Consider the following 25,539-nt stretch of genomic DNA (forward strand, 5'->3'; position numbering starts at 1 on the left):
AATAAAGAAGTCGATGAGAATTGAAAATGGGAAAATAATTTGGTGCAACGGCGCTCCTTTGGCACATTGTTGAGAGTTGAGAGACGCAGGAGTTATTGGTTTATATTAGCGTAATTGTGATAAAAGAGAAGATTCAGAAGTTTAACTCCAAAAATGGAGTAGCTTCTGTTCGACTTCAGGCGAATGAAATTTATAAAAATCGATAGCTGTAAATTGGTAAAAACTTTTATTTAACTTTGATCGCGATAAACATTATTTACAGGCTTTAATCGACGATCATTTGAAAAATAATGAAAAATCAGAATGAAAGAAAACTACAAAAAAGGAGAATACGGGTAAAACAGGGCTACTACTACAAAATACATGCTACTCTACATTTAATTTAATTACTACAGAACCGGTGATGGGACAAAAAAACAATCGAACACGAAGAGGAAATTACAGTTCAAATGTTCGGCATATTTAAAGTAGTTAGAGTGATGGGGGGAAACTCCAGTGATAGGAGAGCAAATACTATAAAATCAAGGAAAATCAATTGGGCGTGCATAAAGAATTGGGAATATGGGAAAAAATACAAGAAATGACGAGATGGAGGCATTCTAGGTTTATGCCCAGAAGTTTCGCTTCGAAATGGTCATTCCGTTCATTGCGACGGACATATGGTCGACAATGGCAGCCGCAAGTTCTTCCCTCATATCTTCGTTGATGAGTTCCGAATGATCTCCGATGATGGAATTCTCCACTGCTTGCAAGTTCACGTGACGCCTGGAAATTTTTTTTGAAATGAATATTAGAAAACTAGGCTCTTACTGGTGAATCTTGTAGTTGTTTCGTCCTCGCTTGGCCAAATTTTCAGCGGCATAGAGCACATCTGGTACCGATGGTGGCTTGTAGGAAACTTGATGACCAAATGCTCGGAAGTACGTCAAGTGCATAATCTCGTTTTTGGACCAGTTCGCATCATTGATTAGAATTGTGTACTTGCACGGACGAACTGTACCCTGAAATTATTTTCTTGATTAAAACGAATAATTATATTTCAACTCACGATGAGGGGCGTCCGTGACGACAAAATGAATTCATCGTAACCATAAGAAGTCGGGACGTTGTCCACGCATGTTCCCGATGGCACATTTTGCTCCATTGCTTTTCTTCCAGTGATATTCGAAGGGAAGACACGTGCATGTGAAGCTATCTGTGCAATGACCACGACGAGATGTGGGCGATATCCAGGTTGAATCTTGTCAAATGTTCCTCGGATTTCTTCAATTTCTTCCTTTACGCGCTTGAAGTCTCCTTCTCCAGCACCAACACGGTAGATGACGATTCTGGTTGGGAGTCTTCTCGAGTGCTCTTTGTACGATTGGACACATTTCGGGAACACTTCACCAAGCTTTTGCAGTTTGTACTCCTTCTGCGTCTGGAGATATGTGAAGCCTCCAAGCTGGGTAGAGTTGGTCAACGAATATGATACTCCAACAACTGATGGTTCTCCATCCAATTGAGATCGGCTTCTATCGAATAAAGTGCGAGCTGCGCCGTGAGAGATCTCGAATCCAATGAATTGCACATGCTCGAAAAGCTTCTTGCTCAACGTTTCACTGTTTGAGCACACCGCTCTTCCACGCACAGAACTTGGGATCTCGTCGAAGAAGTTGGTTCCACCACACTTGAGATTGAATTTTCTCATGACGTTGTCAATTGTTTGGCGTCCACCTCCACCTCCCATCATTTTGTCGACAGTCTGTTGGCACACTTGAATTGTCTGCAAGCCAATGGATTCCTCGTAGTATTTGAGAATATCGTGAACATCCGGCTTCTTCTCTCTTGTGATTGCAAAGAGAATGTCGACTTTGTCGTCCGCCCACTTTCTCATCCGATTTTGGATTCCAGCGGCATCACTGGAGTTGATCTCACAAATGGTCCAATCTCTCGAGTCCTGATCGATCTTGATTCCATTGTCACGGCAGATAGCAGCCAAGTTGTCGCAGAAACTTCTAAAAAATGAATATTATAAAGCAGAAGAAAAAACCATTTCACCTACTCAGCCTGTCTCATTTGGATGCAATTGTCGAAGACAACAACACCAATTCGTCCGATATGTGCTGGTTGAACAAACTTGTCCTGTGTGCGGAACGCTGGACGGCTCATCTCAGGCATGTACGTCTGGTTCTTGAACTTGATTTGAGCTGGTGGAAGGAGTTTCGCAGGCAATTGAAGTGGCTTAGTCGACATCAAACGGATTCCGAAAGCATCCATGTACTTACTTTGCTTAAGCTTCAAGTTGTCGATGAGAATGTTCTGGACCAACTTCACATGCTGTTCTGGCATAGAGGCATTCATTCCTGTCATCGACGATTGAACCGTTGGACTCATCTTGTTGACCTTGATCCGCTGGCCTGGAGCAATCTGAAGCAACTCCATTGGGAAGAAAGATTCATGTTTGAATCTTTTTGACACGACGAGCGGAAGTCTCGAATGTTTCAATTTGATGTTGTACTGCAACTGGAAATATTGCACGACAGTGATCTCTTGTTCTCCCTTGTCGCCCTTCATCATGAAAGAAGTGCTGCAAAACAAATTGTTATCTCGCTGATAAAAACTACCCAATAACATACTTTTCAGCATTGTTCTCGGCAATCGAGCATACACGAATAAGGTTTCCCTTCAGGCGGGTGCATTCCACGTCGAGTCCTTTGAGAGCATCTTCGATGAATCGCTTTGTGCTTCCTCTTTCGCCCAAAGCTTTCTCCACTTCAGCAGCATCGCTTGGAGAGTAGTCCACTCCATTTGAAGAATCACGGCGGGAATCGTTCATGTCGCGACATCCTCGGCTTTCGTCTCTGTACCTTTCCACCTCTGTTGCCGTAACCTCCACGATAATCTCTTGAATCAGAACGGCCGCCACGGTAACTTCCACGTGAATCTCGGGACTCGCTTCTGCCGTAACCACCTCGTCCACCGCCACCGCCTCTCGATTCGGACAATTTGCTGTGAGCAAACTTGATCACAGATGACGCTTTGTAAAACGGAGAGAGCTTCGTGTCGATCGTGAGAAACATTTTCACGTCTCCGCATTACCAAATTGATAGTAATCCTCGTTGTTGAGCATCTGTGAAGTGATGATTTCCACACAACGAGTCAGTTCCATTCGATTCGCCTCTGCTCGGGCATGTTCTCCTTGGGTGTGAACGAATCCAGCTGGTTTGAGAGTGACAAGGTACGAATCGTCCTTTCTGCGGGACAACTTCGATACAATTTTCCACTCATCCTTCGGGAAGTCGTCGATCTTCAGCGTGACTTGTTCTTCAGCGTCACCAGTGTAGACTCCCTCCGGAACATAGAGCGTCGCAGCGCAGTCGTAAGCAAGAAAGTGGTGGCTTTTTCCGCTGAACTTCTCCGGAAGCTTGTCATGGACTGCTCTCATGATGAAGAATTGTGCCAAGCGACGGTTATGGGAATTAACACTGGAAAATACTTGTTACAACAGTTTAAAAAAATCAAAAACTTACTCTCCCTTGGCCGCCAAAACTCCAAGATTGACATTGATCTGTTTTCCGTTGCTGGAACAGATGATGACGTCAACTTGAAGACGTTGGAGTTTGTGGGGCATATCCTTGATGTCCATTGTGAACATGTTCATCTGAACATTCAACGTGTCCAATGTTGCGAAAGAGTCGCGCCCGATTGGTGTTGCCGACTTGGGAGTAGTGAACATCGGAGCTGCAAAAAGGGAAATATGGAACTCAACTCCAGAGTGTTGATTCAGAACATACCACTTCTCTTTGATGACGGTTCATGCATGTCCGGATTGGAGCGGTGGTCTCGTTTTGGGGTCCTGTTGAGCGATGAACCGCTCTGCGAGGGAGCACTTCCCATTATCCTGTCGAGCACGTCGTCCATTTTGGTCTGAAAAAGAGTAATTGTAGAGCGATAAATATGAATGAACAAACTTGAAAAAAAACCGCAAGACGAAAAAGTGAGCAAGAGAGTAATGAAACTATTCTATTCAAAATCTAGACAGTGAGTAAAGCTACGCCACGAAATTTTCTCGAAATTTGAATATTCTAATTATACTTTTAGTAATTCGCGTAATTCAATTGTATTTTTGTATTCGAAAATTTCGGTTTATTTTAGCATCGCGTTACGAAAAAAAAACAAAAAAGGCAGAGAAAATTTAGGCCAAATGATTATTCGAGAAAACAACAACAAAAACACAAGTTCAAATCGTGGCGCCACGAAGGAAATGTGTCCTGTGGAGCGCGTTTGCATTTGTAAAATTTAAATACATGTAAATTTAATTCACTATTTAAATATTTAACATTATGCGATCAGAATTATAAATATTCTCCCGAGTGCAATGATTCATATCAAAATCCCTATAATAAAAATTTAAATTGAACGAAACTTGAGGTAGCCTTGTGTGTTCGCAAGCAGAACACTTTGGACAAAAGTGTTTAAAGGTCAGACAAATACGGGAGAGAAGCTGTACACTCAAAGTAAAAAAGAAACGATATTACAAAACGTAGAAAAACACGACTTTATGAATGTGCGATGGCCACGAAATATACAAGTTTAAATATCATGCATTAATATTATGCTTTCTTCTTATTTCAGCGATACGGCGAGTTCTATTGTCAGCCTTCGTCTTATTTCGATGCTCTCGATTGTGCTTCTCCTCGACTGTCTCGTCGGAGTAATGGCCATCGGACACATCCGAATGATCAGTTTGTGATCCAGCGTCTTCCCACTCCAGTTCGTTTCGCGATGGCATCAGTTTGACGAATGGAATTCTTCCGGCACTTTTGACTGGCTAAAATTATATATTATTGAAAATACAACGGGACCATGAGATCATGAGAATGCCTACTTTTCTGGGGGCAAATATCTCGTAGCGAAGAGACCTGCGTCTTTCTTCGCCACACGATCTCTAGCTGCCGCGGCCTGCCAATATTTTCGCGCCAGTAAATAGGCATTCTCATGATCTCATGGTCCCGGAATATATATATAAGTTTGATTGCTCACCTGTATCTCACTGCCATCCTCTGCGTCTTCCCTGACTTCGGAGGGATCGCAGGAGATTTTTTCTGGCGTCTTGATTTTCTCCTGTGCAGGCGGTTCGCGAACTCTCTCCTCTTGTTTCTTTTTGCAATCTACTGTCTCGTTGGAATGTGATTGCTTGCGGAACTTTTGGAAAAAAGCCATATCCGACGGAACCTGATGCTTCTCAAAGTTCTTCGACCTCATTCTACTTCCAGAATTATTGTAGACACCCGACATTATACTGAACGAATTATTTAAAAATCTAGATCAAAAGAGTAATCAAATTAAAAATATAAGGTGATCACAACCAACTAGCAAACAATGAGAAAAGCGCCGTCACAATCTTCAAGTTTTATCAATTTGAAAACAATATATATTTACAATCAGCTTATACGGGCAATATAATACAAAATCTATTCAAAACATGTTCAAAGCAACAAGGCAGGAAACAGTGGAAATAATAGCTGTTGCTCCAGAATTTCTCGATTGTGGATCATTAGATTCCGCTTCTCGGCATGCACGAGTTTTGCTCTCCGGGATTTTAGCATCGGGTTTGGAAGTCGTTGTCAGCTCCTTTTTGTCAAAATGTTCCTGAAATCATCATCATAAACTATAAAATATTGAATTAAGCTAAGTAATTTTCTTACAGATAAAATCTTGGAGAGCGTCTCAAAATCAGGGGTATTCTGAGGATTTCCATGAGAATCGAGAAATTGGCACTGCAAAGTGTGTACTTTATTTTTGAACATCACAGCTGCAGTTGAGAGGTTTCCCGACTTCGCCATCAGAGCATCTTCTGTGTCTGTTTCATTCTTCACAGCTGACTTTGGTGAGTTTTTCTGACTTGGAATCTCATTGTGTGCATTCGAAGGCGAACCAACGGACTTCGGTTTATCGAGAGAAATTTTCTTGGGGATTTTGAACTGCATTTTCTTGTCATTGCATCCGTCAGGTAACATTAATCCAAAAAGTTTTGAGATTCCAGTTTTATTGTTGTTCTCTACTTTTTTAACGTAACCGAGAATGCCTGGTTGCTCCTGTAGCGCCTCGAATTGTGAAAATATCGTATCGAGAAGATTATCTTCTCCAATGTCACAAAACTTATGAATATTGTCTTGGTAACAGTTGGCAATACATGTAGTCGAATTGCATATTTTCTCCATGTTAAACAATTGATTTGCAGTGTTTTTTACAGCATTATCGAGAACATCAGCTTGAACAGCGCACTCTGACTCGCATTCTTGTTGAAGATCGCCAGCATTTTCTTGAATGCAAGCGATTTGACTAGATACTTCTGGAATAAATTACAGGTTATTTACTTTCATCTGAGCACGAGAAAATACATACTTTCCAAATTATCCATACAGACAAACTGGAAAGCGTTCGAAATTGCTCCAATGAATATTTTATCACATCCAGCGGCAGTGGCACATTTCGATGCTTCGGTCATATCGCGACACATTGCCTTCATCGTTTCCGGGTTCTTAGCGGCATCGAAAAGTGCACCGATGTTGTCCAAAGCAGGCATACACCGTCGGAGGCAAGATGGCATATCAAATGAAGTGAACAGTTTCGTCAGGTTCATTGAACTCGTACCCTGAAAAGAACCTTCAGCGAGATTTATAGAGATAACAATAATCAGTACATACCGAGAATCTTGGTGACAATGTTAGCGGAATCATTAGCAATATCGTGAATTGTTGGATCCGAGTCGATTCCTATGATTAGTAGAACTGTTACGGAGTAAAAGCAGAGACGCATGCCTGTAAAAATATAAATATTTTTAACAATTAATTATAAATTCAATACTTTAAACATGATTTAAACAAAAAGATTCAGCGAGAAAAAATAATATTTTCGGTAACAATAGTTTTGACGAGCGCGCTCGCAATGTGGTTTTTCGCGGCGAGACCTACACATGCCAAATGGGTGTTACCGTAGTTTAAAAAAAAAAATTATATTTGAATATTTGAAATACAGCAAATTCATTGTAAGTTCTCATCGATAAAAGTTCAAATAGGGTTAGTAGAGGGTTTCCAGATATTATATGCTCCACATCCAATCAATAACACCGGTCAAACGTCTCAATAAACTTGACTTTTCGAATGATGGAAAGTTCCTGTAATAATCTAAATCATAAAATTGAAGATTTCACTAGATATTACCTGTATGCTGAATAAGTTGCTAGCTGTGCCAATGATTGAGGTTTCATAGGATTTCGGTAATAGCTTAATCTATAAAAAAAAGAATTTGAATTAAATCGATAAAACGAGCAACTTACTCCATCTCTCGGCTCTTTTCAGTGGGATGATCAAGTACAAGAGCTCCACCATCAGAATCTACATCAAATCCCATTGCAAACTCCGTTTCGTTAGGATCCATCTTGCTTTTCAGAACTCGAGCCGAATGCTCATATCGGAAGAATCGACGACGATTGATATCAAGATAACACAAATGAAATTGTTTTTGCGGAGAATAGATAGGGATCATTGTTGGTCTGAAAATGACAAAAATTATTCATTCTTCATAGTGGAAAAGTTGCAAATTTTCAACAATACGGTATCAGGTCTCGAAACGACACATTCTTGTTAAATGCAAAAATATGTGCGCCTTTAAGGATTATTTACTGTAATTTTAAAATATCATTGCTGCGGAAATTTTGTTGTTGTTCTCACAATTTATTGAAATAAAACAGAAGAAAATTTTTGGCATATTGCTTAACGACCATTGTGCCTGAGATCGTGGCCAGACCCATTCACCACATTTTTGTAAAATTACAATATTGCCCAAGAACTAACCCGTGTAGAAACATAAAAAATCTTGTGAGACAGTGGAATGTGAACCCATTGTCGAATCTCCACAAGTACATACTTCCTTGAAATCCAATAACCATTAATCTCCTGAAATTTTGAAAATTCAGCTTGAAAATCATTTATTCAAAATCCTTTACAGCATAACTCCAACATAAAAATGCTTAAATCTCCAATACAAAGTGTTCAGCTTTTCAACATCTCTAACCGAGAAGGTCATCCAAACATTTCCACGTTTTGCTCTCATATTCACAATTGAAGTCACTATGAGAGGCTCACAAATTCTAAAAAAAATTACTTTCAATAATTATATTACCCAGGCGTGGAAGGTTGTGCCAAAAGTTCGGTACTCGGTCTCGCCACGGCAAAATTGTGTTAAATGCGAAAAAGTGTGCGCCTTTAAAAAACTGTAATTTGAAACTTTCGTTGTTGCTGATTAATATATTTATTAATAAATATCAATAAAAACTCAAATTTTAACAAATTCTGAAGCAGCAAGTTTGAAATTACAGTACTTAACAAAACTTATCGTGTCGAGACCGGGTGCAGTATAAAATTTCGCGTCTGTGTAATATTTAACTATATGTATAACATACGATAATGCAGAATTATCCAGTTGTTCAACTGAAAATGTGCCATCTTTTCGATTAATCATTCCCATAACGTTTGTGGCAAACACGGGCTCACTTTGAGGATCATCAGGATACACTCTAAATGCTAAAATATTAGAATTGAAAAGAATAATCCCAGCTTGCTCACTCTGAAAGTAGAACTGATATCTTTTCTTCATCGAGATGCAGTAGAAACAGACTAATCAAAGATTTAGCTTCAACATCTGATGGTCGAGAAGTGAGGAATTTATTGAAATCTTCCATCTGAAAATTTAATCTAAGTTTTCTGAATGATTTCCTTCTATATCTTGCCAGTGAGCTCAGATCCTCATCAGGTTTTGTGAAACAATTTAACGGATTTGCAGCGATATTTATTGTCATTCGTTCTTTGACACCTTCCACTGATGCTCTACCTCCACATAATAAGATTCTTCCTTTATCCAGAAAGCTGAGATCTGAAATTTTACTCAAAATGCCGAGATATCACAGAAATAAACGTGAAAAATTCCTTTGGTTTTGGCAAATTTGAATAGCCGCGCTTTTGTCTTCAAGCCACGCCCATTTTTCCGTGCCGCACTTCCGGTTTTCCCATTTTCTTCGCGGAACTCTACATAAATTATAATATATATTTTCTCATTTCGAAATCGACGTGCAAACGCGCTCCACGGCCACTTGAATGTGCTCCGCCTCTTTCAGATGGGTCTCGTTAGGAAATTGGCGGCAAAACAGTAGAAAGATTAGTTTCGCCAATTTCCAAGCATTTTTGCCGTTTTCACGTCGATTTCAAAAGCAAAAATCGGGAAAAACGTAAATCAACACAGAATTGTTACAAACGCAAGCACCGCGCGGAAATGTGGGCGTGGCTTAGAGGTCAATTCAAATTCGTCAGAATCAGAGGCATTTTTCAGATAAAAAACCGATTGACTCACTAACTAATGGGGGCCCAGACATTCTGCTAATAGTCAATCTTCTCACGACAATCGTCTGAGCCCATTCTTTCGAATGTTCCAGATGAATAAGTGTCTGTATAACTTGAAAATGCTCTGAATCGTAAGAAATCAGCGCGACAATATTATCCGAAATCATATAAAATTCAATAATTCGAGCGAGAAGAAGCGGATCAATATCGTCGTCAAGTTGGAACGTTTTTGTGTTTCCGGATGCCACGTGGTATTTGCAGATAGACTTTTCAGTTGCTGTAGTGATGACTTCTGGAGCTTGTTCCGGAGCTTCAACTATGCTCAATACGATGCGAACTTTAAGACCATAAAGAACACTTCCATCACGATTTACAGCAAGATATTGAGCTCCATCAAGACCATTCGGTGTTGAACTCACAAAATATGATTGCTAGAAAATCCTCAATTAATCAGGAAAATCGGCCAACTCGAACATACCTTATGCGTAGACATTTTCGAGTAGAAAAATGATAAGTGCGTAAATTTGAGACTAGATAAAATATAAAATAAATTAGTTTGAAGAAGTTGGAAGTTGATTTAATCAATCATCAGAAAAAAATCATCATCAGAAAAAAAATTACAATATGTTCACGTGAAAACTGATCAAAATAAAGTGAATATGTGACAATGAAATGAGAAGTGGAGAAGTAAATAGGGGAAATAATTTCAGAAATTGATAATAAAAATTAAACTCGGAAAGTCAGTGTGCCCGTGTATGAGAAAGATTGAACATTATAACAGTAGGAGGCAATTCTACAAAATAGCCTAATGCACCATGTTTTTCATTAAAAATTAGTGTCAAAATATAGAAAATCACTTGATTTATCACAGAAAACGCAGGAAAATCGCCTAAAAATGGCAGTTTCCAAGCCATTTTCAGCTATTTTCCGATAAATTAAGTAATGCTCTATATTTTAAGACTTTTTTTTTCATTAAAAGCATTGGAACAAGATGGTGCAATAGGTAGAAACGCCTGTAAGAGATCAGTTGGATGTGCCCTCAAAGACAGTCTGCAGAAAATCAATAAAACGAGTACGATCTTCAGATTTCAAGCGAATAATATCAGAATTAAAGTAGTCATCAACGATACGAAGTGGTGGAGTCATTTTCTTTACTCGTTCGAAAGCACGACCAATACACCTGAAAATAATCAATTTTAAAGTTAAAATTACAGGCCGAATATTACGTTTTAAGTAGTGAATCCTCATAAATTGTGGCAATCGGCATAACTCCAGTGACTACAAGCCATCCAGCACTCTCTCCAGTCAATGGGAACATTGCGATTAGCGGCTTTGTTGTACGTCCTTTCTTCATTGAGGCAAAGGCGCGAATCATGAATCCGGCGGTGTTGTAGAGAAAATGACGTGAGTCGACCATATCCTCGTCTGGAAATATATTTTTTAGACTATAAAAGTACTAAATTTTCTCACTAGTTTTCAATTTTTTCCCATCAACATCAACAAAATTTGATTTAAAAATTTAATGTTTTATTAATTTTCAAAATTTCTGATTTTCTCTGAAAACCCCAACCAAGACCCCAGACCAAAAGAGCAGATGTCCAAAAAGATTTTTACACGCGAAAAATTAATCTGTTCAAAAGAAATTATTTAAAAAATTCAAAACAAATGACGCGAGAAACGTGAAGCCTGATTTTTTTATTTCCCACTCTCCTTCAACTTTTTGAAACAAAATCAGTTCTCGTTAGTTCTAGTTATCGAAACTTGTGAAGAAGGTCTGCAATGGCTGCCGCAAAGAAATTGATGCCAAAGCGAATGAAGAAGAAGATGCAGGTGGAGAGAATGGCTCATGCCAGAGCTTGCAAGGTTGCAAAGGTAAGCATTTTGTTATTTGGAAACATTAGCTTCTCGGGGAATTCAGAATTTAATCAAAAAAATTGCGGGAATTCGAATTTGAGTTTTTTTCAAAAACCGCTTTGAGGATTTCTGAATTCAAAATTTCAACTAATTTTCCCATCAAAAATAAATTACAGAGAGAGGCTCGCGTCGCTGAGGAAGCATCTGGAAAATCAACTGGTGGATCTACTCGCGGAGCCAAGTGATAGCCGAGCCACAACACATGACCCCATCGAACTTCATCTTCTGATTATGCTAATAAAATGCTTAAAAATCGAGTTTTTATTTTCTCCGATTTGACTTTTTCCAAATGATTCTAAAATCCGTACCAATGGACCGTGAGCACGAGAATAGATAATACGGCCCATTTGGAATAATCTCCGATTGATTAATAGCCGCCGCGACGGTTTTCCACGACACTTGAAGCGTTCGTTGGCAGATCGAAGTGAACGTGTTGTTGAGATTCAGGCGATCTTGTCGTTCTCCAGTTATTGATGATCTGAGGATTGATTGACCGGATCGGAAACGATTCATTATCTGGAATAATATATTTTTATTTTTTGGCATTTCAGAATATTAGAAAAAATATTTGATTTATCTGAAAATACCTTTTATTTCAGTTGGAACAATTGGAGAAATGCTCAAATAATTGTCTAAAAGCTGGTAGATTTTGTTCCGAGAGTTCTCAACTTCCAGATAATTTTTCAGCACTTTTAATTGTTTAAAGAGTGCAAAAAGTTATCTGAAAGTTGAAAATTGCTCGAAAAAATCAGAGAATTATTGAGAACTTTTTCAGTTGTTCCAAGTAAATTAATAGTTATTTTCAGATAAACTAAATATTTTTCTATACTTTATCACTGAATTTTAATTTAAAATATTGGAAGAGAATGGCTAAAAATATAAATTTTTACAAAAAAAAACCCTTACAGTTTCACTTTTCGGCATTTCCAATCGTAAAGTGACAGCTCTTGCAACATCACATGCACTCAACTTCCCACAATATCCAAGAGTTCCAAAAAATGTTGCAAACGATGAATCCATTTCTTTTTCCAGAACATCAACCACCAAATTCCGTTGCTCCGTTGGAAGAGCTTCGAATTTTTGTTTTGTTTCGTGAAGAGTGATTCCAAGTTGAGCAAGTAAATGTCGAATATTCACATCTCCTTTTTGTGTCCAATTTTTTGTTTTAATCGAGAAATACTCGCTGACCATCATTGCACTGAACAAATCCCAATGTGAATATAGAGCAAGTGGTAGTTCTCGGCCAAATGTAATATGCAAGAGATCATCCACTTTTCCTTGATTCACTATATTTTTTGGCATAAATCGATGGACAAACGGACGCATTCGATCTACACAGATTTGGGTGTACATTTCAATTGAGATCTGAAAAAAAGTTGTATAAAATACTGTTTTATGGCTTTTTAAATTGTGTAATAGTGCAATTTTAGCGATAATTGGTAATTTGCCAATTTTTTTACTGAAAATTGTTCAAAATCTGTAGATTTTTGGGGTGTTTTAACATAATTATTAATCAATTTGAAATGCTATAGGTCTCGAAACAACACCTTTGTGTGGAATATAAAAATGTCTGCGTCTTTAAAGTTTACTGTAGCTTTCAATTTTCGTTGTCGCGGAATTTTCATCGATTATCTATAGTTTTTTTTGATAAAAAATGTATTCAATTTTTTTTTTCATTCAAAAATTTGTCAAAAACGATGAAATTTCGCAACAACGAGAATTTAAAGCTACAGTACTCTTTAAAGGCGCACATCTTTCAGCAGTTGTCAATACCTCGGGCGCCGTATTTTTGGCGCAAAAATCGCAAAATTTTGTGTCTGGATTATATTATTTTTGAAAAAACCCAAAAATACCATTTTTTGCCCTAAAAACTTGGTCTCTACACGATTTTTTTGGATTTTGAAAGAGTATGCGCCTTTAAGAACTACTGTACCATCGTATTTTCCTGAAATTAAAGATCGATCCGATAAATTGCATCATTTTTTGAGCCAAAAATCGATGTTTTTCTTTCGTCATAAAATTTTTTTTCGATATTTTTCAGAGGAAACCGAAATTTTTGATTCGCTCAAAGCCTTCACACCTAAAACTTACCAATTTATCAGCCATCGCACTATTCAACCCGACCGCAGTAAACCACATAGTTTCAGCAGATACTCTGTTCATTTCTGCGGCCATCTCGAGTAAAGTCACACAGCTCGGCGAGCTGAACCACGTCGATTCGTAGTATCTCCAGAGAATTGTCCTCCTCTGCCTTTCCCATATTTGCATTTCTTCCCTCTTAATCGCTTTCCGTCGAATCTTTTCCATTCGTTGTTCATATGAGATGTACTCTTGATCTTCATCTTCATCTGAATCTTCTTCATCGTCAGAATCCTCTCGAATCACAGATTCAAGATCAGGAATTTGCAATTCGCTCATTTCACTTGGATTTGCCAATAAATGAATTTGACCATTTTCATAGACATTCTCAATGTGAAATGGTCGATGAGAATCAATGACAAATGCTATTGAAGCCGGCGGGATTTGTAGTCGTGTCAGGGATCGTGTTGCTCCGCAATTGATTAGGATATAATGACATTCTGTAATAAAAATGTAATAAAAAATGTTTTTTTATCAATTTATTAAAGGAAACAGCGGAAATCTTGCTCCGAAATTCCGAAAATTGTGATAAAACTTCTTAGAAATTGATATGGCGGTATAGAGTTCCGCCGGATCTCGACAGACAAATATTTGCTAATTGCGAAAAAGTGTGCGCCTTTAAAGAGTACTGTAGGTTCAAACTTTCGTTGATGAGCAATTTTATCGATTTTTCATAGTTTTCTCGTTAAAAATATGTGTTTATTTTAAAAAAAACACTATATATTAAAAAATAAAATCACATAAATCTAACACATCGATATGAATTGCGCAAAAACGGGAGCTCAAAATTACAGTACTATCTTTCGTATCGAGACCGGATACTGTATTTTTACTCCAATTTTGCCACTTTTCCGTGTGGTAACGGTGACGGAATTATTTTTTAATTAAAAATTGGGGATATTTCGACTCTCTCACATACTTTGCTCTTGTGAATCTGCAAAAATCTTCTCCACCGAGCTCCATCCTTCCACTGCAAGAATCGAGAATGGGATGTCATCACAGCGTAGCAGATGCTGAAATTTGAATAATTGTTCTATCTAATGCTCTCACAGCAACCGCGCTCTCTCGTACGCTTCTCTTTCTCTGCACCCTCCCCCTCTTATTGTCTCCATCGACTATTTTTCTCAATATTATGTGAATAAAATTGAGTTCATTTATGAATATGCGACTTTTATCGGGTCAAAAAGCGATCTGTGTCTTCCTTGACCTTCTTGCCACCACGATTTGTTTGGCTCTGTTTTTGGTGAGCAGAAATGAAAGATAAATTGAAATATTTTCAATAAACCGGAGACAATAATTCCAGGATAATTCAAGTGGCGACAAACAGTACATTTTCCTTTGTCTTATAGTTTTTGCCACAGACGCTGCGTGCTTCGGAGTGCTCTTTTACAACATTTACTCCGAATTACGCACAAATGGACAGCAAAACCTCGGAATCCGCGCTTTCTGGAACTTTTTGTATCCATTCAATAATGTTTACACAGGACAGTTCGGTTAGTACGAAAATAAATATATTTTTTGAATAAAAAAAATCGATTTTCAGTATGCATCACTTGCAAAGTGGTTTTCGAGGTTCTCATCGCAATTCGGCTGACATTTGCACTTTCAATTCCATATATTGTCTATTTCATCCCATTTTGGATCTTTTGTGGAATAATTTTTGTCGATCTCACGCGGAGACTTTACTCCGTTCAAAAGAAAATAAATAATCATTGATTTATAAATAAATTGCATTATTACCGTCAAAATCATCGTCGTGCATAATGCATCCGTGTCGACTGAAACGATTAGAACCACACTCTGAAGCAGAAATAACGTGAAAATGGAGTAAAAATGACTTTAAACTCACTTTATCGCCTTTCTTGATTTTATTGTAGAATTCCTGCCGAAAGTTGTCTTCGATGATCATCTGAAATTTATAATATTGATTTAAAATTATTTTTTATTAATTTCAAAAAGATAATAAGCAAAAAATCTCGAGAAAATCACCAGAAAAGTGTGAAAAAAGATGCGTTCGTTTCAAATTAATGGCTTCGCGCGTTGAGAGTGCGGCAGGGCGCAATTGCATTTCTCGATTTCTCGCAAAAACTGAATTGAAAACCGAAAAATCTACAGAAATAAATCTAAAAGTGGGCAATTCAATTGAAAATAATAATGTGCTGTTGCTGAATGACAGAATGGTGGTATGTTACGTCATCTGGAGTGTTTGGAGAAGACGTCATCGCGCACGCGGTGAACGGGGAGGAGGATTGAGTAGATTTGGTCAGAAATGTAAATATTATACAATATTTACAAATTTTTGTATTTCAATTTCAAACTCATAGAAAATAATATGAATAAATACACATCAGGATTTTATGAACACAGACACGCGTAGGTTACATTCAAGGCGAGGAGGTTTTTCTTTCGTAAGTTAAATATCTACGTTTATTGAGTTTTTTCAGTTACTGTATTTAACTTTTTGTTTTTTTCTCTCAAATACCCTCCGGGGGAAGGAGTCCTCCTTATTTTCTTTGATTATTCACAAAATTCAGCTAATTCAGTTGAAAAAGCGAAATTAGTTTAAAGGAGCACGCATTTTCTGGAGTTGTGGGTCTCGCAACGAAAATGTTTTGTTTTGTTTTAGGCGAAATTCAAATATTTAATTTCTGTCGTTTTCAATAATTTAAACAATTTTTGGTCGGAAAATTCCGGTTTCAAATGCATTTAATTGAATTCCTGGCATGTTTCTTTGTTCCCTGCAGCCGCTCGTATCTAGACCACGTGTTACTGGGAAAAGCCATGTGACGCACCGGCGGCGCGTCACTTGGCTTCACACCGCCCATCCACTCCCGTAAAAAGCGGGTATAAAAACCGAGTAGAAGAGAGAGAAAGCTCAGTTTATTTTGGAAGGACGAACGAACTCTTCCTTCCGCTCATACCACGTATCTATTCGTTTTTCTTCCTTTTTGCCACGATTTATTGGCAAATCGGGGACGCTCGTTGATTTTTCTCGCACATTTTTTCTATATTCATAAAATCAAAAGGGTGCTGTAACACTTTCAAATTGCAAATGTCGAGGCAACACTATTTGTTTTGAGTGTATTCCTACAATATTGTACACAATGAGAATATTTTACACAAAACACGGACGCCACCATTGAATATTCATACATGCGCTCTACTCTGGCCATTTTTGTAATCTACTATAACATTTTTAATTTTTAAAGGAAGCTACAAATTCGTCGATTTTTACCTTATTAAAAAGTCTAGGATATAAGAGAAAAACAACTTAATTTTATGAAACCTGCCATATAAATTCGAATTAATAAAATGTTTAACGTGACCTTAACCTCGCTCCCCAGCTCGTGGCACATATTTATGGATATGCCACGTGTACAATAGGGTCCTCTCGAATATTTTCAGTTGCACAATTCTCCGTCTTAATTTTCTTTTTTCCTTATATGCTCTCAACACAATTCTAATTTTCAGCTCAATCAATTGACGGCGGCATATGGAACCTTATATTAAGGCATTAATGTGAGTAATGCGAATATTTCATCAACAAAAATAGCTTTTTTGCAGAACCGATAGTTATGAACAGAATAAAAACTTCTTCAGATGTCGGTTCATGAAAAATCGGAGGGGCGATGAGTGTAACTTCGTCGGCACATTTTCCGACACTCTGACCCATTTTTCGATACACACGTAAGTTTTGGCGCCGAAAAATGTTTGCAATTTTTGAGATATTGGTTTTCAAAGACTCTTACTTCCTTGAAAACAAAAAAAATTAATTAAGGCTTAACATTAGTATTTATTTTAGGAAAGTGTACTTGTTCGAATGCGAGGGATGCACAAAACAAGTGGTCGACTTCATGGACCTTGTGGAACACAGATCGCCTTCCACCGGCGCAATATGTAGAGGAACAGTCGAGAATATGCGGCAACTTCGACTAGAGCGCATGAAGACGATTGATGCTCACCGCTGCCGAAACGTTTTCATTGTAGGTGCGACGCGAAGCGAGTTTGAGGATTATCTGAGATATAAGAACACTCACGGAAAGCAACAGTCGTTCGGCACACCGTTGTACAATGATAATGAAGAGGAACAAACTCGACATCAGCCGCAACAGCAGAGATCTTCAACACCACTTGCACCGACAACTCCAACTCCGCCACCACCAACACAAGCTCCTACAAATCACCGAGAACTGCTGTTAGACTTTCCACTTCCAGTAGATTTCAGTCGGCCACCGCCAGTTATTCCGCCGGAATACTTCTTCAATGCTCCGTCTGTATCCCAACAACATCATCAAAGGTCCCAGTATCAACATTATGCTCCACAACCACAAGGAAATCGTACTCCTGGCTATGTTGCACGTCCCATCACTCCTCACGGCAACCCGAAGCCACAGAACTACCAAATTGGAGGAGGATGGAATCCTTATGCAAATCCACCATCAGCAAAGGATGCACCCGCTACTGTCAGAGATAATAGGTCTCCGTCGAGACCTCGAGGCGATTTTCGTAGAGACCGCTCCCAGTCCAGAGGTGCTGAAACTCATTGTCAACAAAGCTATCAACCACCAGCGGATCCACTTCAAGATCGTTCAAGAAATGGCCGATCGCCACCAATGGGAACTCATTCGCATTACGGACAAAATGCAAAACCTGCTCAAAATGGAAATACTTCCCACTACGAGCTTCGCTCCCGGTCCAGAGGTCGTGCAACTGTACCAATGAATGCTAATTTCCGTGCAGGGCATCAAACAGGATCTTCATCTCGCCTGGAGTCTCGATCCAGAGCTACAGCGTCAGTCGGTGCTCGCGCTCCATCAAGGGCTCCAGCCCCGTCTTCAACCTCCAGAGAAACTAGGTCGACGCGTCGTTCTCCGTCAAAGGGTCCAAGCGCACCGGCATACACTCTTCCTTTCGGTGGTTCAACTCCCAATCACGAGCCGATGGATTTGGAGTTGGAAGATCCAGTTCCACCACCACGCCCGGATCGACCTCGTGCATCGACATCATTGAATACGTCGGTCTCTCAAATTAAACGCAATGAAGTGCAAACCGGGTAGGTGATTTTCGTGTCGGGATCCAAAAAACCTGCATTTTTTTCAGAGTCTATAATATCCGTCCCCAACGAGTCCAGGATACAGTCCAAAAGGCTAGAACTGCTGTTGGCTATGCGGGCACTCGTAATAGGAGTCCTCTGCGAGAAGCCGATGCTGAAGAGATTGCAGGTAAGATTTTGAAAATAGAGAACCTCGAAATATGCTAAATATTGAATCGAATTTTTAGTTTTTCTTATTAGTTTCTTATGGGGTTATTCAAGTAATGTAGCAAAATGTATTTCAATACATTTGTGACGTCACAAATGTATTTGAATACATGTTTTTATATACTTGAATACAGTTGTGACGTAATTGTTCTACACTTTTTAATTTTCCGATATTACTTGGATAGCCCCATTACATTTTAAAATCTTTTGCAACATTTCTTTAATAAATCGATAATTTTCAGCGACGGAAGCGCTAAAAAACCGATTCGCAGTGAAAAGCAGAGGAACCGCAAAAGCCAAAGCAAATTCAAACCGCGGAGCTGCACTTCTTGAGTCAATCGAGCCAACCAATCGAAAAATCGAAACAGCGGAGGAGCGGGAAAAGAAGCAGAACGATTTATATTTGGAAAAAATGAGAAAGATTAGAGAAAAGCAACGTCTGGAACAAGAAAAGATAGACGATGTGGTTGTCGATTCAGGGAATCTTCCTACGATTGCTCCAAATGCTGCCGGAACTCCACCACCGCAGTCGGTCGCCGCCATGCTGGAGCCGAAGGAAGAGTCTGAAGAAGACGAACCGTCGACCTCCGCAAGTGTTCCTTTTCAAAGAAGGGTACGGGTCGTTTTTATAGTTTCGTGATGTTCAGATTTCGGCTAGGGAGCAAAATTTTTAGATTTTTTTGAAAAAGGTAGTATTTGATATAGATCGGTCTGCTGAAAACTTTGAGCTCTAACTATCTGAAGAACTTATTGTAAACCCTTTTTTAAAATCATTCCCAAACAATTATTTTTCCAGATGAACTCTCCTCAAACTCATGCGACAAGCTACGCGAGGCGCAGTGATGGAAAGCGTCACCCATCGAAATCGCGAAGCTCCAGGGATGACCGAGCCAATAGGCGTGACCGAGATCGGGATTCTGACGGACGCTGTGGAGATGACCGCCGACGGGACCACCGCAGCCATCCGTATGAGCGACATTAATCGAGGTTCTCATGTACCATCATTATTGACTCGATTTTTTAAAAGAAAGGAACAACATTTCATTTTTCCTTCAAAGTATTTATTTTTTTCTAAATTTTATCCCCCTTTCAGGAGAAAATAGATCTCCAACCCCCTCCCCCGTATTTATAACATAATAGTATTTTCCCCATAATGTGCGATTTTTAACGGATCTCTCTTTCTGTCCACATTAATTTTTTTCTAAATTTTATTCCCCTTTCAAGTGAAAATAGATCTCCGACCCCCTCCCACTTATTTATAATATAGTAATAGTATTTTCCCCATAATGTGCCATTTCTGTCCACATTAATTTTTTTGTGTGCCTTTTTCTTGTCATCCGCTTTTTTTTGTTTTTATAAAAGTAATTACCAGTTTAACAAGCTTTTCCTCCGACACTTTCAGATGTACGTGGTAAGAGTCGATCTATGCTGTCTATAGGCTGTTTTGGCTTAAAAACCATTCCAAAGATGTGAGTGCGGATGAATCTGCGAAAAATTTAATTTCATCTGAAAAATCAGAAATTTGCGACGCCACCTAGTGGCCGCGAACAATAATCGGTAGGTCGCGTTGCAGACAAGGAGGTAGGCGTGGGTCGCCTTGTAAGCCAGGAGGTAGGCGTAGGTCGCCTTGTAGGCAAGGAGGAAGACGTAGGTCACCTTGAAAACTGCAAAAAGTAGGCCGCCTTGTAGGTAAGGAGGTAGGTGTAGGCCGCCTTGTAGGCAGAGAGATAGGCGTAGGTCGCCTTGTAGGCAAGGAGTTAGGCGTAGGTCACCTTGTAGGCAAGGAGGTAGGAGTAGGTCGAGTTGTAGGCAAGGAGGTAGGCGTAGGTCGCCTTGTAGGCAAGGAGGAAGGCGTAGGTCACCTTGTAGGCAGAGAGGTAGGCGCACGGCCCGGCAAGTGGTACATCCATGCAAATGCGCTCTACTGATAATTTGAGTGTAGACCAGGTTTGGGCGCGTGATAACGAAAAAAGCTTTGGTCCAAAAAAATTTAGAATTTAATTTCGGACATTTTTTATATGCATCACAAAAAAACTGGACCAACCGTTTTTGAGATACACGCGCCCAAACGTCCAGGTATACGGTAGACAAATTGCGTACAGGTACCACTGCTCGGGCCGTGAGGCGTAGGTAGCCTTGTAGGCAAGGAGGTAGGCGTAGGTCACCTTGTAGGCCAGGAGGTAGGCGTAGGTCGCCTTGTAGGCAAGGAGGTAGGAGTAGGTCGACTTGTAGGTAAGGAGGTAGGCGTTGGTCGCCTTGTATTCAAGGAGGCAAGCGGAAAGGCTAAGATTGAGCTTAAACATATGCCTAGGCATTTCCAGGCGTCAGTGCCTACAATTTGAGATCTATCAATACGGCGGAATTGATTTCCAAGAGGACATTTTGTGATTGGCCTTCCCTCTTAAAAAGCTTCTGCATCTGTAAATAAGCTTCTCCTCCATCCACCATAAAGTGCAAATCGGGAAGTGTCAACAATTAGCAAAGGAAGACAGTTACCCAACGGAAGGACCCAAACGAAAATAACGATGCATTGAAGTGAGAAGAAGTAATAAAGGATGATCGGCTGGGGTCGTCAGGTTCTTAATAACAGACACAAAAGAAACACACACACAACCGCATACTTACTGTAGAAAAGACGAAGAGGAGGCGGTGACGATTGAAAAAAGAGAGAGAGAGAGACCTTGGATTCACACAAGAATCAGTTCATTTGTAAAGTTTCGATCAAGTTTATTTAAAGCTTCATCTTACTGCCTGGAAAATTGTTCATCAACGTGAATTTTTTAAAACTTTTCTGAGCATTCTCATTTTGTTCCAGGATTTTTGGGCTTGTAAAGCAACTCGGTAAAACCTATTTTAGTTCCTGCTGATTTCAATCAAGTTGTATATAGGCCCTGGCGCCAACTGAAACATTTTGAAAAACGGTATGTAGCTTTAAATAAGGACACGGAATTCTTTTTAAATTGACTTGCAATCCCTTCCTCAACTTCAAAAACTCATATCTCGGTAGTTTTTGACTTTATCCAAAAATAGTCAACTGACAAAATACGTGAAAAAAGTTAGTGCAAGTTAAAAAAATAATAGGAATATTCATTGAAGATGGACAACTAAAATCTGAGAATTTGCTTTTTAGACTCCAAATAGCCCAAAACTGCTGAACTTTGAATGAGACAATTTGAAAATTTCTCAAAAAAGTTAAGGCGGTTCAAAACTTTGTAAAAAATGGCCTGTGTACACATTAATTGGGAATTATTGTTAACAGCTGATTTTTGTATGATTTTTGCCAAATGAATAAATAAAAATCAATAAATAATCTGAACAATCAGTAAGACACCAATTCCTACTAGTTTTGGGTTCCGATGCACCATGTTTCTTCTTCAGTTCTCTCAGTTTCGCAACCCATTTTGCTCTACTTTGATATCATATATCTTGGGTTTTTATAGTTTTATTAAAAACAAGATCAACTGTTTACATTTTTATTGTTCAACAATTTTTTATTTACTCAAAAATAGCGGAGATATAAGCGGCCAAAGTAGAGCAAACGAGAGGGGGGCAAGGCTACAGTACTCCAATTATTTGTGTCATTTCTCCGGTCTCGCAATCATCTTGGTCCGTTCCAATAAAAAAAGAAGCTTCCTCCGATATTTCTAATTCATCTTTCTCGTTATTCTCAAGTTAAATTGACTTCACCAGGAGGTCGTGTTCATCGTCACCTTCTAGCAAATCGTCATGTCATTTCAAATGTCTCTCCGCTCATTTTGTCCCGGTAGAAAAAAGTTGAAGCATCAGGCGGCGTTTCTAATGTGGTGGTCGTATGTCGAATATATATCCGTATAATTAGTGTATGTTGTCTGAAGGTGTGAGGTCCCCAAGGCGGAAAGAAGGCGCGCGCGCGCGAGTTTTGTCCGCAATTTGCCGGAAAATATGGCGCGGATTTTGATGATGGAGGAGATGGAGGGGAGGAGGACAGGAAAGGCGCAAGTTTGCGGTGCGCGATTTACCGTAACGAAACGACGATTGAAAAAAGGAGAAGAAGAAGGGCGGTTACGTATTTCCACCGTAACATGACCGTATCATTGTTTGATGTTTCCATACTTGTTCTTCTCCGTTTTGTATCTTTCGTGGTGGGACCAAAAGGTCACTGTACTCTTTTTCTGAAATTTTGGATCACTATGTCTTTTGGATTTTTTTTGGTAATTTTAAGGAAAGGTCCCGCCACGAAAGGGCATACTTTTTATATACATATTTTGAGTGAGACGGACTCCAAAATATTTGAATTTGAGTTTTTCAAATGGAACAATCTTCCAGCTAACTCGGAATGTATTAGAAAAGCGGCATGTAGGCATGAAGCCGATCTTGTAAAATTGGAGAGATTTTTTTAAAATAGACATTTCCTTTTACTTTTATTTTTTAACTATAGTTCGGTGGCGTTCCAAATTGGGCGAATGACGGCGAGATGAACGACTAGAGTTGTGCCCAAAGAATACGTAATGTGCACATTGTCTAAAAAGTACTTACTCGTTCAAAACTACATTTCTCCGTATTTGGAGGTGTGCTGTATCACCCTGAAAACTCATTCCATCCCGACCTTGCCAATTCCTCTCGCCAAACTGGCTGATCAACCAGTGATTCAAAAACGTGTCCCTCCGTCTTCTCATCTCTTCCTTACCGTCACGCTTCATAAATGCACCGTGCGCGCGCGCGCCGTCATCGTTGTCTTCAGAAGATCCCACAGTTTCAACACCTCTTTTGTGATGATATAGACGCAGACAGCGTGACGCCCTGATACGGTAGAATGCAAAAAAAAGAAGAGGAAAAAGGTAATCGTTCCGTCTCCTCTCTCAAAATCAAATATACAAACACAAGGGGAGGTCCTATACCGCTGATATTGCGGACCGACTGAAGCGACGCGGGTTTATGTGATACCGTACCCCTTCCTCACCGGTATACAACTGGTTGCATCTTCATTGTTGTGTTTTATTTTGTTTTGGAGAATTGAACAATTTCAGTTATTTCTACGAACTACGAAAATGAGATGAGTCTTATCGCAAAAAAATAAGTAAATTTATTTTCGCGACGAGACCCAAATTTGGGGTTTGTTGCGGGACCTCAATGCGATTTTTCATTAAATTGATATCTGTGTTCTTATCAATGAAAAAAGTTCTTGCGTTCTCAGCCGCCACTATTATCTCACCCTTATCACTTTTTTCCTGATAGATATCAAAAACGACTTTTATGACACTTTTCTCCCGTTACTTGTTAATTAATTTGATATATCGCTGGTATTTGAATTCAGTTTTTTGAACTTTATATTAAATTTGGAAATTTTTAATTGCCGGTAAAAGAGAGTACGGTAGTTGGAAAGTTTTTTTTTCGCTCGTGCCAGGACCCATGGCCGTAATTTTAGGAGAAAAATCACAAAAAGATTGAGAAAACTAGGCCACTCATTAAAAATAAGAATTTTAAGATTTACTGTAACTTAATTTAGTTTTTCTCGCAAAAATATGATAGCCACATTTTTGAGTTCATCGAAAGTTTCAGAGTATCATCTAAATTCCAAGAAAAAACCACTTCGGCACAGTAATACCTGCCTGCATCTAAGACAACCTTCGCCTGCCTTGTGCCTGAATACGTGCCTATTGCCTACCTTGCCTGCTCAGATACATAATGCCAAAGTTCATTCCAACAAGAAGAAGGCGCTAGGCGGCGGCTTGTAGGCATGTAGGCATGTAGACAGGAAAACGCGCCTTTGGAACTTGTTTTCTTTTTTTTTCAGTTTTTTTTTTTGAAAGTTCGTTCTCAAAAAAAAAGCAGAAAAAGAAGAAAACTTCGAAACCCCTTCCCTGAACGATTACGCAATAATCCCCCTCTCTTCCTTTTTCAAAACGGTCTTCATGTCTGCCTACCGTAATCCTCTTGTAGTCACGGCCAACCTGCCTTCTAATCGCCACAAGCTCATCCGTTGCTAAACGTTCCCCCATCTTGGCATTGGGCAACTGTTTCTTCTTCTGGTGCCATACACAATTGTTTTGTTGTTCCTCTCTTTCCAATTGATGCTTCTTCTTCTTCTCTCTAGAAACCGCTTCTCAAGTGCGCCAAGTGCTCATCCGTTTCACCAACACACAAAAGGGAAGAAGGGGGAACTGTAACCGTCTACTAGTTGCCTAATATACTTGTGTCATATATCCTTACAATTATATTAATATATCTACATGTAAGAAGAAGTTTCATGTCCCTTCTTGCATCATTTTTATATTTTCTGGCAATTTGCAGAAATTATTTTGGGGGATTTTTAAAAATTTTCAACAAAAATAAAAATAGTTTTTCAAGTGAACCAAATATTTATCTATGTTTCTAGCTCAAATTTTGAAACAATTCGATTAGGTAATTTTTCTCTCAGATATTTCAGTTTTCCAGCCAAAAACTGAAGATTTTTCTGTCTTACTGAAATTTCCTGTTATAAATGCAACTTTTTCAAAACTATATGCACAAAAAACACAAAAAAATATTTAAAAAAATACAAAATATTTTTTTCGGATTTTTTTTATTGTTGAACTAAAAATGGTTTTGGGAGAGTTTCGTGAAAATTACCCAACTTTTTTTTGTGGTTTAGGTCTAGGCTTAGACTTAAGCTTAGGCTTAAGATTAGGCTCAAGCTAGGGCTTAGGCTCAGGCTTTGCTTTAGGCTCAGTCTTCCAGCGTAGGCTTCAGCTTAGGCATAAGCTTTGGCTTAAGCCTAGGCTTCGGCTTGTGGGAACGCTCAATAGTTTTGTGTACCTCTCCCCTAAACCATCCCAGAAAAATCCTAAATTTCACTTTCGGTTTCATGATTATCCTCTCCCTACC

The 25,539-nt window shown here is 39.1% G+C and overlaps 7 protein-coding genes, 1 non-coding gene and 1 pseudogene across 10 annotated transcripts; 3 read left to right on the forward strand and 6 right to left on the reverse strand.

Moving 5' to 3' along the window:
* Window positions 1-209: 209 nt before the first annotated feature.
* On the reverse strand, window positions 210-3,903 carry C14B1.7 (annotated as a pseudogene). Its single transcript has 7 exons — window positions 3,777-3,903; window positions 3,513-3,723; window positions 2,619-3,467; window positions 2,045-2,569; window positions 1,049-1,997; window positions 811-1,001; window positions 210-765 (listed from the first exon to the last, which is right to left on the reverse strand). Coding segments are annotated over exons 1-7 (3,408 nt in total).
* A 624-nt stretch (window positions 3,904-4,527) lies between these two features.
* Window positions 4,528-5,286, reverse strand: egc-1 (Spliceosome-associated protein CWC15 homolog). The gene is made up of 2 exons (NM_001267949.2): window positions 5,026-5,286; window positions 4,528-4,813 (listed from the first exon to the last, which is right to left on the reverse strand). The coding sequence occupies exons 1-2, from the start codon at window positions 5,278-5,280 to the stop codon at window positions 4,583-4,585; spliced, it is 486 nt and encodes a 161-aa protein (NP_001254878.1). The 5' UTR covers window positions 5,281-5,286; the 3' UTR covers window positions 4,528-4,582.
* Window positions 5,287-5,380: 94 nt separating this feature from the next.
* gldi-5 (Chondroitin proteoglycan 4 domain-containing protein) lies at window positions 5,381-6,806 on the reverse strand. Of its 2 annotated transcripts, none has more exons than NM_001424979.1 (4): window positions 6,693-6,806; window positions 6,391-6,640; window positions 5,691-6,337; window positions 5,381-5,634 (listed from the first exon to the last, which is right to left on the reverse strand). In NM_001424979.1, exons 1-4 carry the CDS (start codon window positions 6,723-6,725, stop codon window positions 5,461-5,463), a joined length of 1,104 nt encoding a protein of 367 aa, NP_001411902.1. In that variant the 5' UTR covers window positions 6,726-6,806; the 3' UTR covers window positions 5,381-5,460. The 2 variants fall into 2 exon arrangements, with proteins under 2 accessions (NP_001411902.1, NP_497755.2); NM_065354.6 differs by having other exon boundaries at window positions 6,391-6,651.
* A 208-nt stretch (window positions 6,807-7,014) lies between these two features.
* F34D10.9 (CPSF_A domain-containing protein) lies at window positions 7,015-9,926 on the reverse strand. The gene is made up of 9 exons (NM_001129223.3): window positions 9,862-9,926; window positions 9,394-9,814; window positions 8,613-8,919; window positions 8,450-8,563; window positions 7,994-8,137; window positions 7,842-7,943; window positions 7,325-7,540; window positions 7,209-7,277; window positions 7,015-7,162 (listed from the first exon to the last, which is right to left on the reverse strand). The coding sequence occupies exons 1-9, from the start codon at window positions 9,874-9,876 to the stop codon at window positions 7,087-7,089; spliced, it is 1,464 nt and encodes a 487-aa protein (NP_001122695.1). The 5' UTR covers window positions 9,877-9,926; the 3' UTR covers window positions 7,015-7,086.
* A 19-nt stretch (window positions 9,927-9,945) lies between these two features.
* evl-18 (Cell division control protein 45 homolog) lies at window positions 9,946-15,345 on the reverse strand (the record flags this gene model as incomplete). The annotated part of the gene is made up of 8 exons (NM_065355.6): window positions 9,946-10,563; window positions 10,610-10,808; window positions 11,606-11,813; window positions 12,204-12,662; window positions 13,389-13,876; window positions 14,356-14,449; window positions 15,177-15,236; window positions 15,286-15,345. The coding sequence occupies 8 exons, from the start codon at window positions 15,343-15,345 to the stop codon at window positions 10,407-10,409; spliced, it is 1,725 nt and encodes a 574-aa protein (NP_497756.2). The 3' UTR covers window positions 9,946-10,406.
* F34D10.8 (uncharacterized protein) lies at window positions 11,081-11,554 on the forward strand. The gene is made up of 2 exons (NM_001027389.4): window positions 11,081-11,255; window positions 11,414-11,554. Exons 1-2 carry the CDS (start codon window positions 11,163-11,165, stop codon window positions 11,480-11,482), a joined length of 162 nt encoding a protein of 53 aa, NP_001022560.1. The 5' UTR covers window positions 11,081-11,162; the 3' UTR covers window positions 11,483-11,554.
* Window positions 14,561-15,157, forward strand: F34D10.3 (Serpentine Receptor, class E (Epsilon)). The gene is made up of 3 exons (NM_065356.6): window positions 14,561-14,679; window positions 14,740-14,929; window positions 14,980-15,157. Exons 1-3 carry the CDS (start codon window positions 14,599-14,601, stop codon window positions 15,150-15,152), a joined length of 444 nt encoding a protein of 147 aa, NP_497757.1. The 5' UTR covers window positions 14,561-14,598; the 3' UTR covers window positions 15,153-15,157.
* Window positions 15,346-16,907: 1,562 nt separating the features above from the next.
* F34D10.4 (C2H2-type domain-containing protein) lies at window positions 16,908-20,071 on the forward strand. Its single transcript, NM_065357.6, has 6 exons — window positions 16,908-16,955; window positions 17,001-17,123; window positions 17,239-18,489; window positions 18,537-18,658; window positions 18,939-19,309; window positions 19,493-20,071. Exons 1-6 carry the CDS (start codon window positions 16,930-16,932, stop codon window positions 19,676-19,678), a joined length of 2,079 nt encoding a protein of 692 aa, NP_497758.1. The 5' UTR covers window positions 16,908-16,929; the 3' UTR covers window positions 19,679-20,071.
* A 1,190-nt stretch (window positions 20,072-21,261) lies between these two features.
* F34D10.10 lies at window positions 21,262-21,342 on the reverse strand. Its single transcript, NR_052202.1, has one exon. It is a non-coding gene; the product is annotated as an Unclassified non-coding RNA F34D10.10 (non-coding RNA).
* Between the last annotated feature and the right edge of the window lie 4,197 nt (window positions 21,343-25,539).

This window comes from Caenorhabditis elegans, chromosome III (assembly GCF_000002985.6).
Source record: "Caenorhabditis elegans chromosome III".
Taxonomy (NCBI): domain Eukaryota; kingdom Metazoa; phylum Nematoda; class Chromadorea; order Rhabditida; family Rhabditidae; genus Caenorhabditis; species Caenorhabditis elegans.

What these genes read in the sequence shown, in the direction of transcription:
- egc-1 (NM_001267949.2), bottom strand. Translation starts at nt 5,280, where the DNA reads ATGTCGGGTGTCTACAATAATTCTGGAAGTAGAATGAGGTCGAAGAAC. An exon ending in AGGATGGCAGTGAGATACAG is followed by an intron (nt 4,814 to 5,025) that starts GTGAGCAATCAA and finishes ATATAATTTTAG; the next exon opens with CCAGTCAAAAGTGCCGGAAG.
- gldi-5 (NM_065354.6), bottom strand. Translation starts at nt 6,804, where the DNA reads ATGCGTCTCTGCTTTTACTCCGTAACAGTTCTACTAATCATAGGAATC. An exon ending in CATTGTCACCAAGATTCTCG is followed by an intron (nt 6,652 to 6,692) that starts GTATGTACTGAT and finishes ATCTCGCTGAAG; the next exon opens with GTTCTTTTCAGGGTACGAGT. An exon ending in CTGTATGGATAATTTGGAAA is followed by an intron (nt 6,338 to 6,390) that starts GTATGTATTTTC and finishes AATTTATTCCAG; the next exon opens with AAGTATCTAGTCAAATCGCT.
- F34D10.9 (NM_001129223.3), bottom strand. An exon ending in GTCTGGGCCCCCATTAGTTA is followed by an intron (nt 8,920 to 9,393) that starts GTGAGTCAATCG and finishes GTAAAATTTCAG; the next exon opens with ATCTCAGCTTTCTGGATAAA. An exon ending in TTTTATGTTGGAGTTATGCT is followed by an intron (nt 7,944 to 7,993) that starts GTAAAGGATTTT and finishes TCAAAATTTCAG; the next exon opens with GAGATTAATGGTTATTGGAT.
- F34D10.8 (NM_001027389.4), top strand. Translation starts at nt 11,163, where the DNA reads ATGGCTGCCGCAAAGAAATTGATGCCAAAGCGAATGAAGAAGAAGATG. An exon ending in GAGCTTGCAAGGTTGCAAAG is followed by an intron (nt 11,256 to 11,413) that starts GTAAGCATTTTG and finishes AATAAATTACAG; the next exon opens with AGAGAGGCTCGCGTCGCTGA.
- F34D10.3 (NM_065356.6), top strand. Translation starts at nt 14,599, where the DNA reads ATGCGACTTTTATCGGGTCAAAAAGCGATCTGTGTCTTCCTTGACCTT. An exon ending in TTTGTTTGGCTCTGTTTTTG is followed by an intron (nt 14,680 to 14,739) that starts GTGAGCAGAAAT and finishes CAATAATTCCAG; the next exon opens with GATAATTCAAGTGGCGACAA. An exon ending in TGTTTACACAGGACAGTTCG is followed by an intron (nt 14,930 to 14,979) that starts GTTAGTACGAAA and finishes ATCGATTTTCAG; the next exon opens with TATGCATCACTTGCAAAGTG.
- F34D10.4 (NM_065357.6), top strand. Translation starts at nt 16,930, where the DNA reads ATGGAACCTTATATTAAGGCATTAAT. An exon ending in CGCAATGAAGTGCAAACCGG is followed by an intron (nt 18,490 to 18,536) that starts GTAGGTGATTTT and finishes CATTTTTTTCAG; the next exon opens with AGTCTATAATATCCGTCCCC. An exon ending in GTGTTCCTTTTCAAAGAAGG is followed by an intron (nt 19,310 to 19,492) that starts GTACGGGTCGTT and finishes TTATTTTTCCAG; the next exon opens with ATGAACTCTCCTCAAACTCA.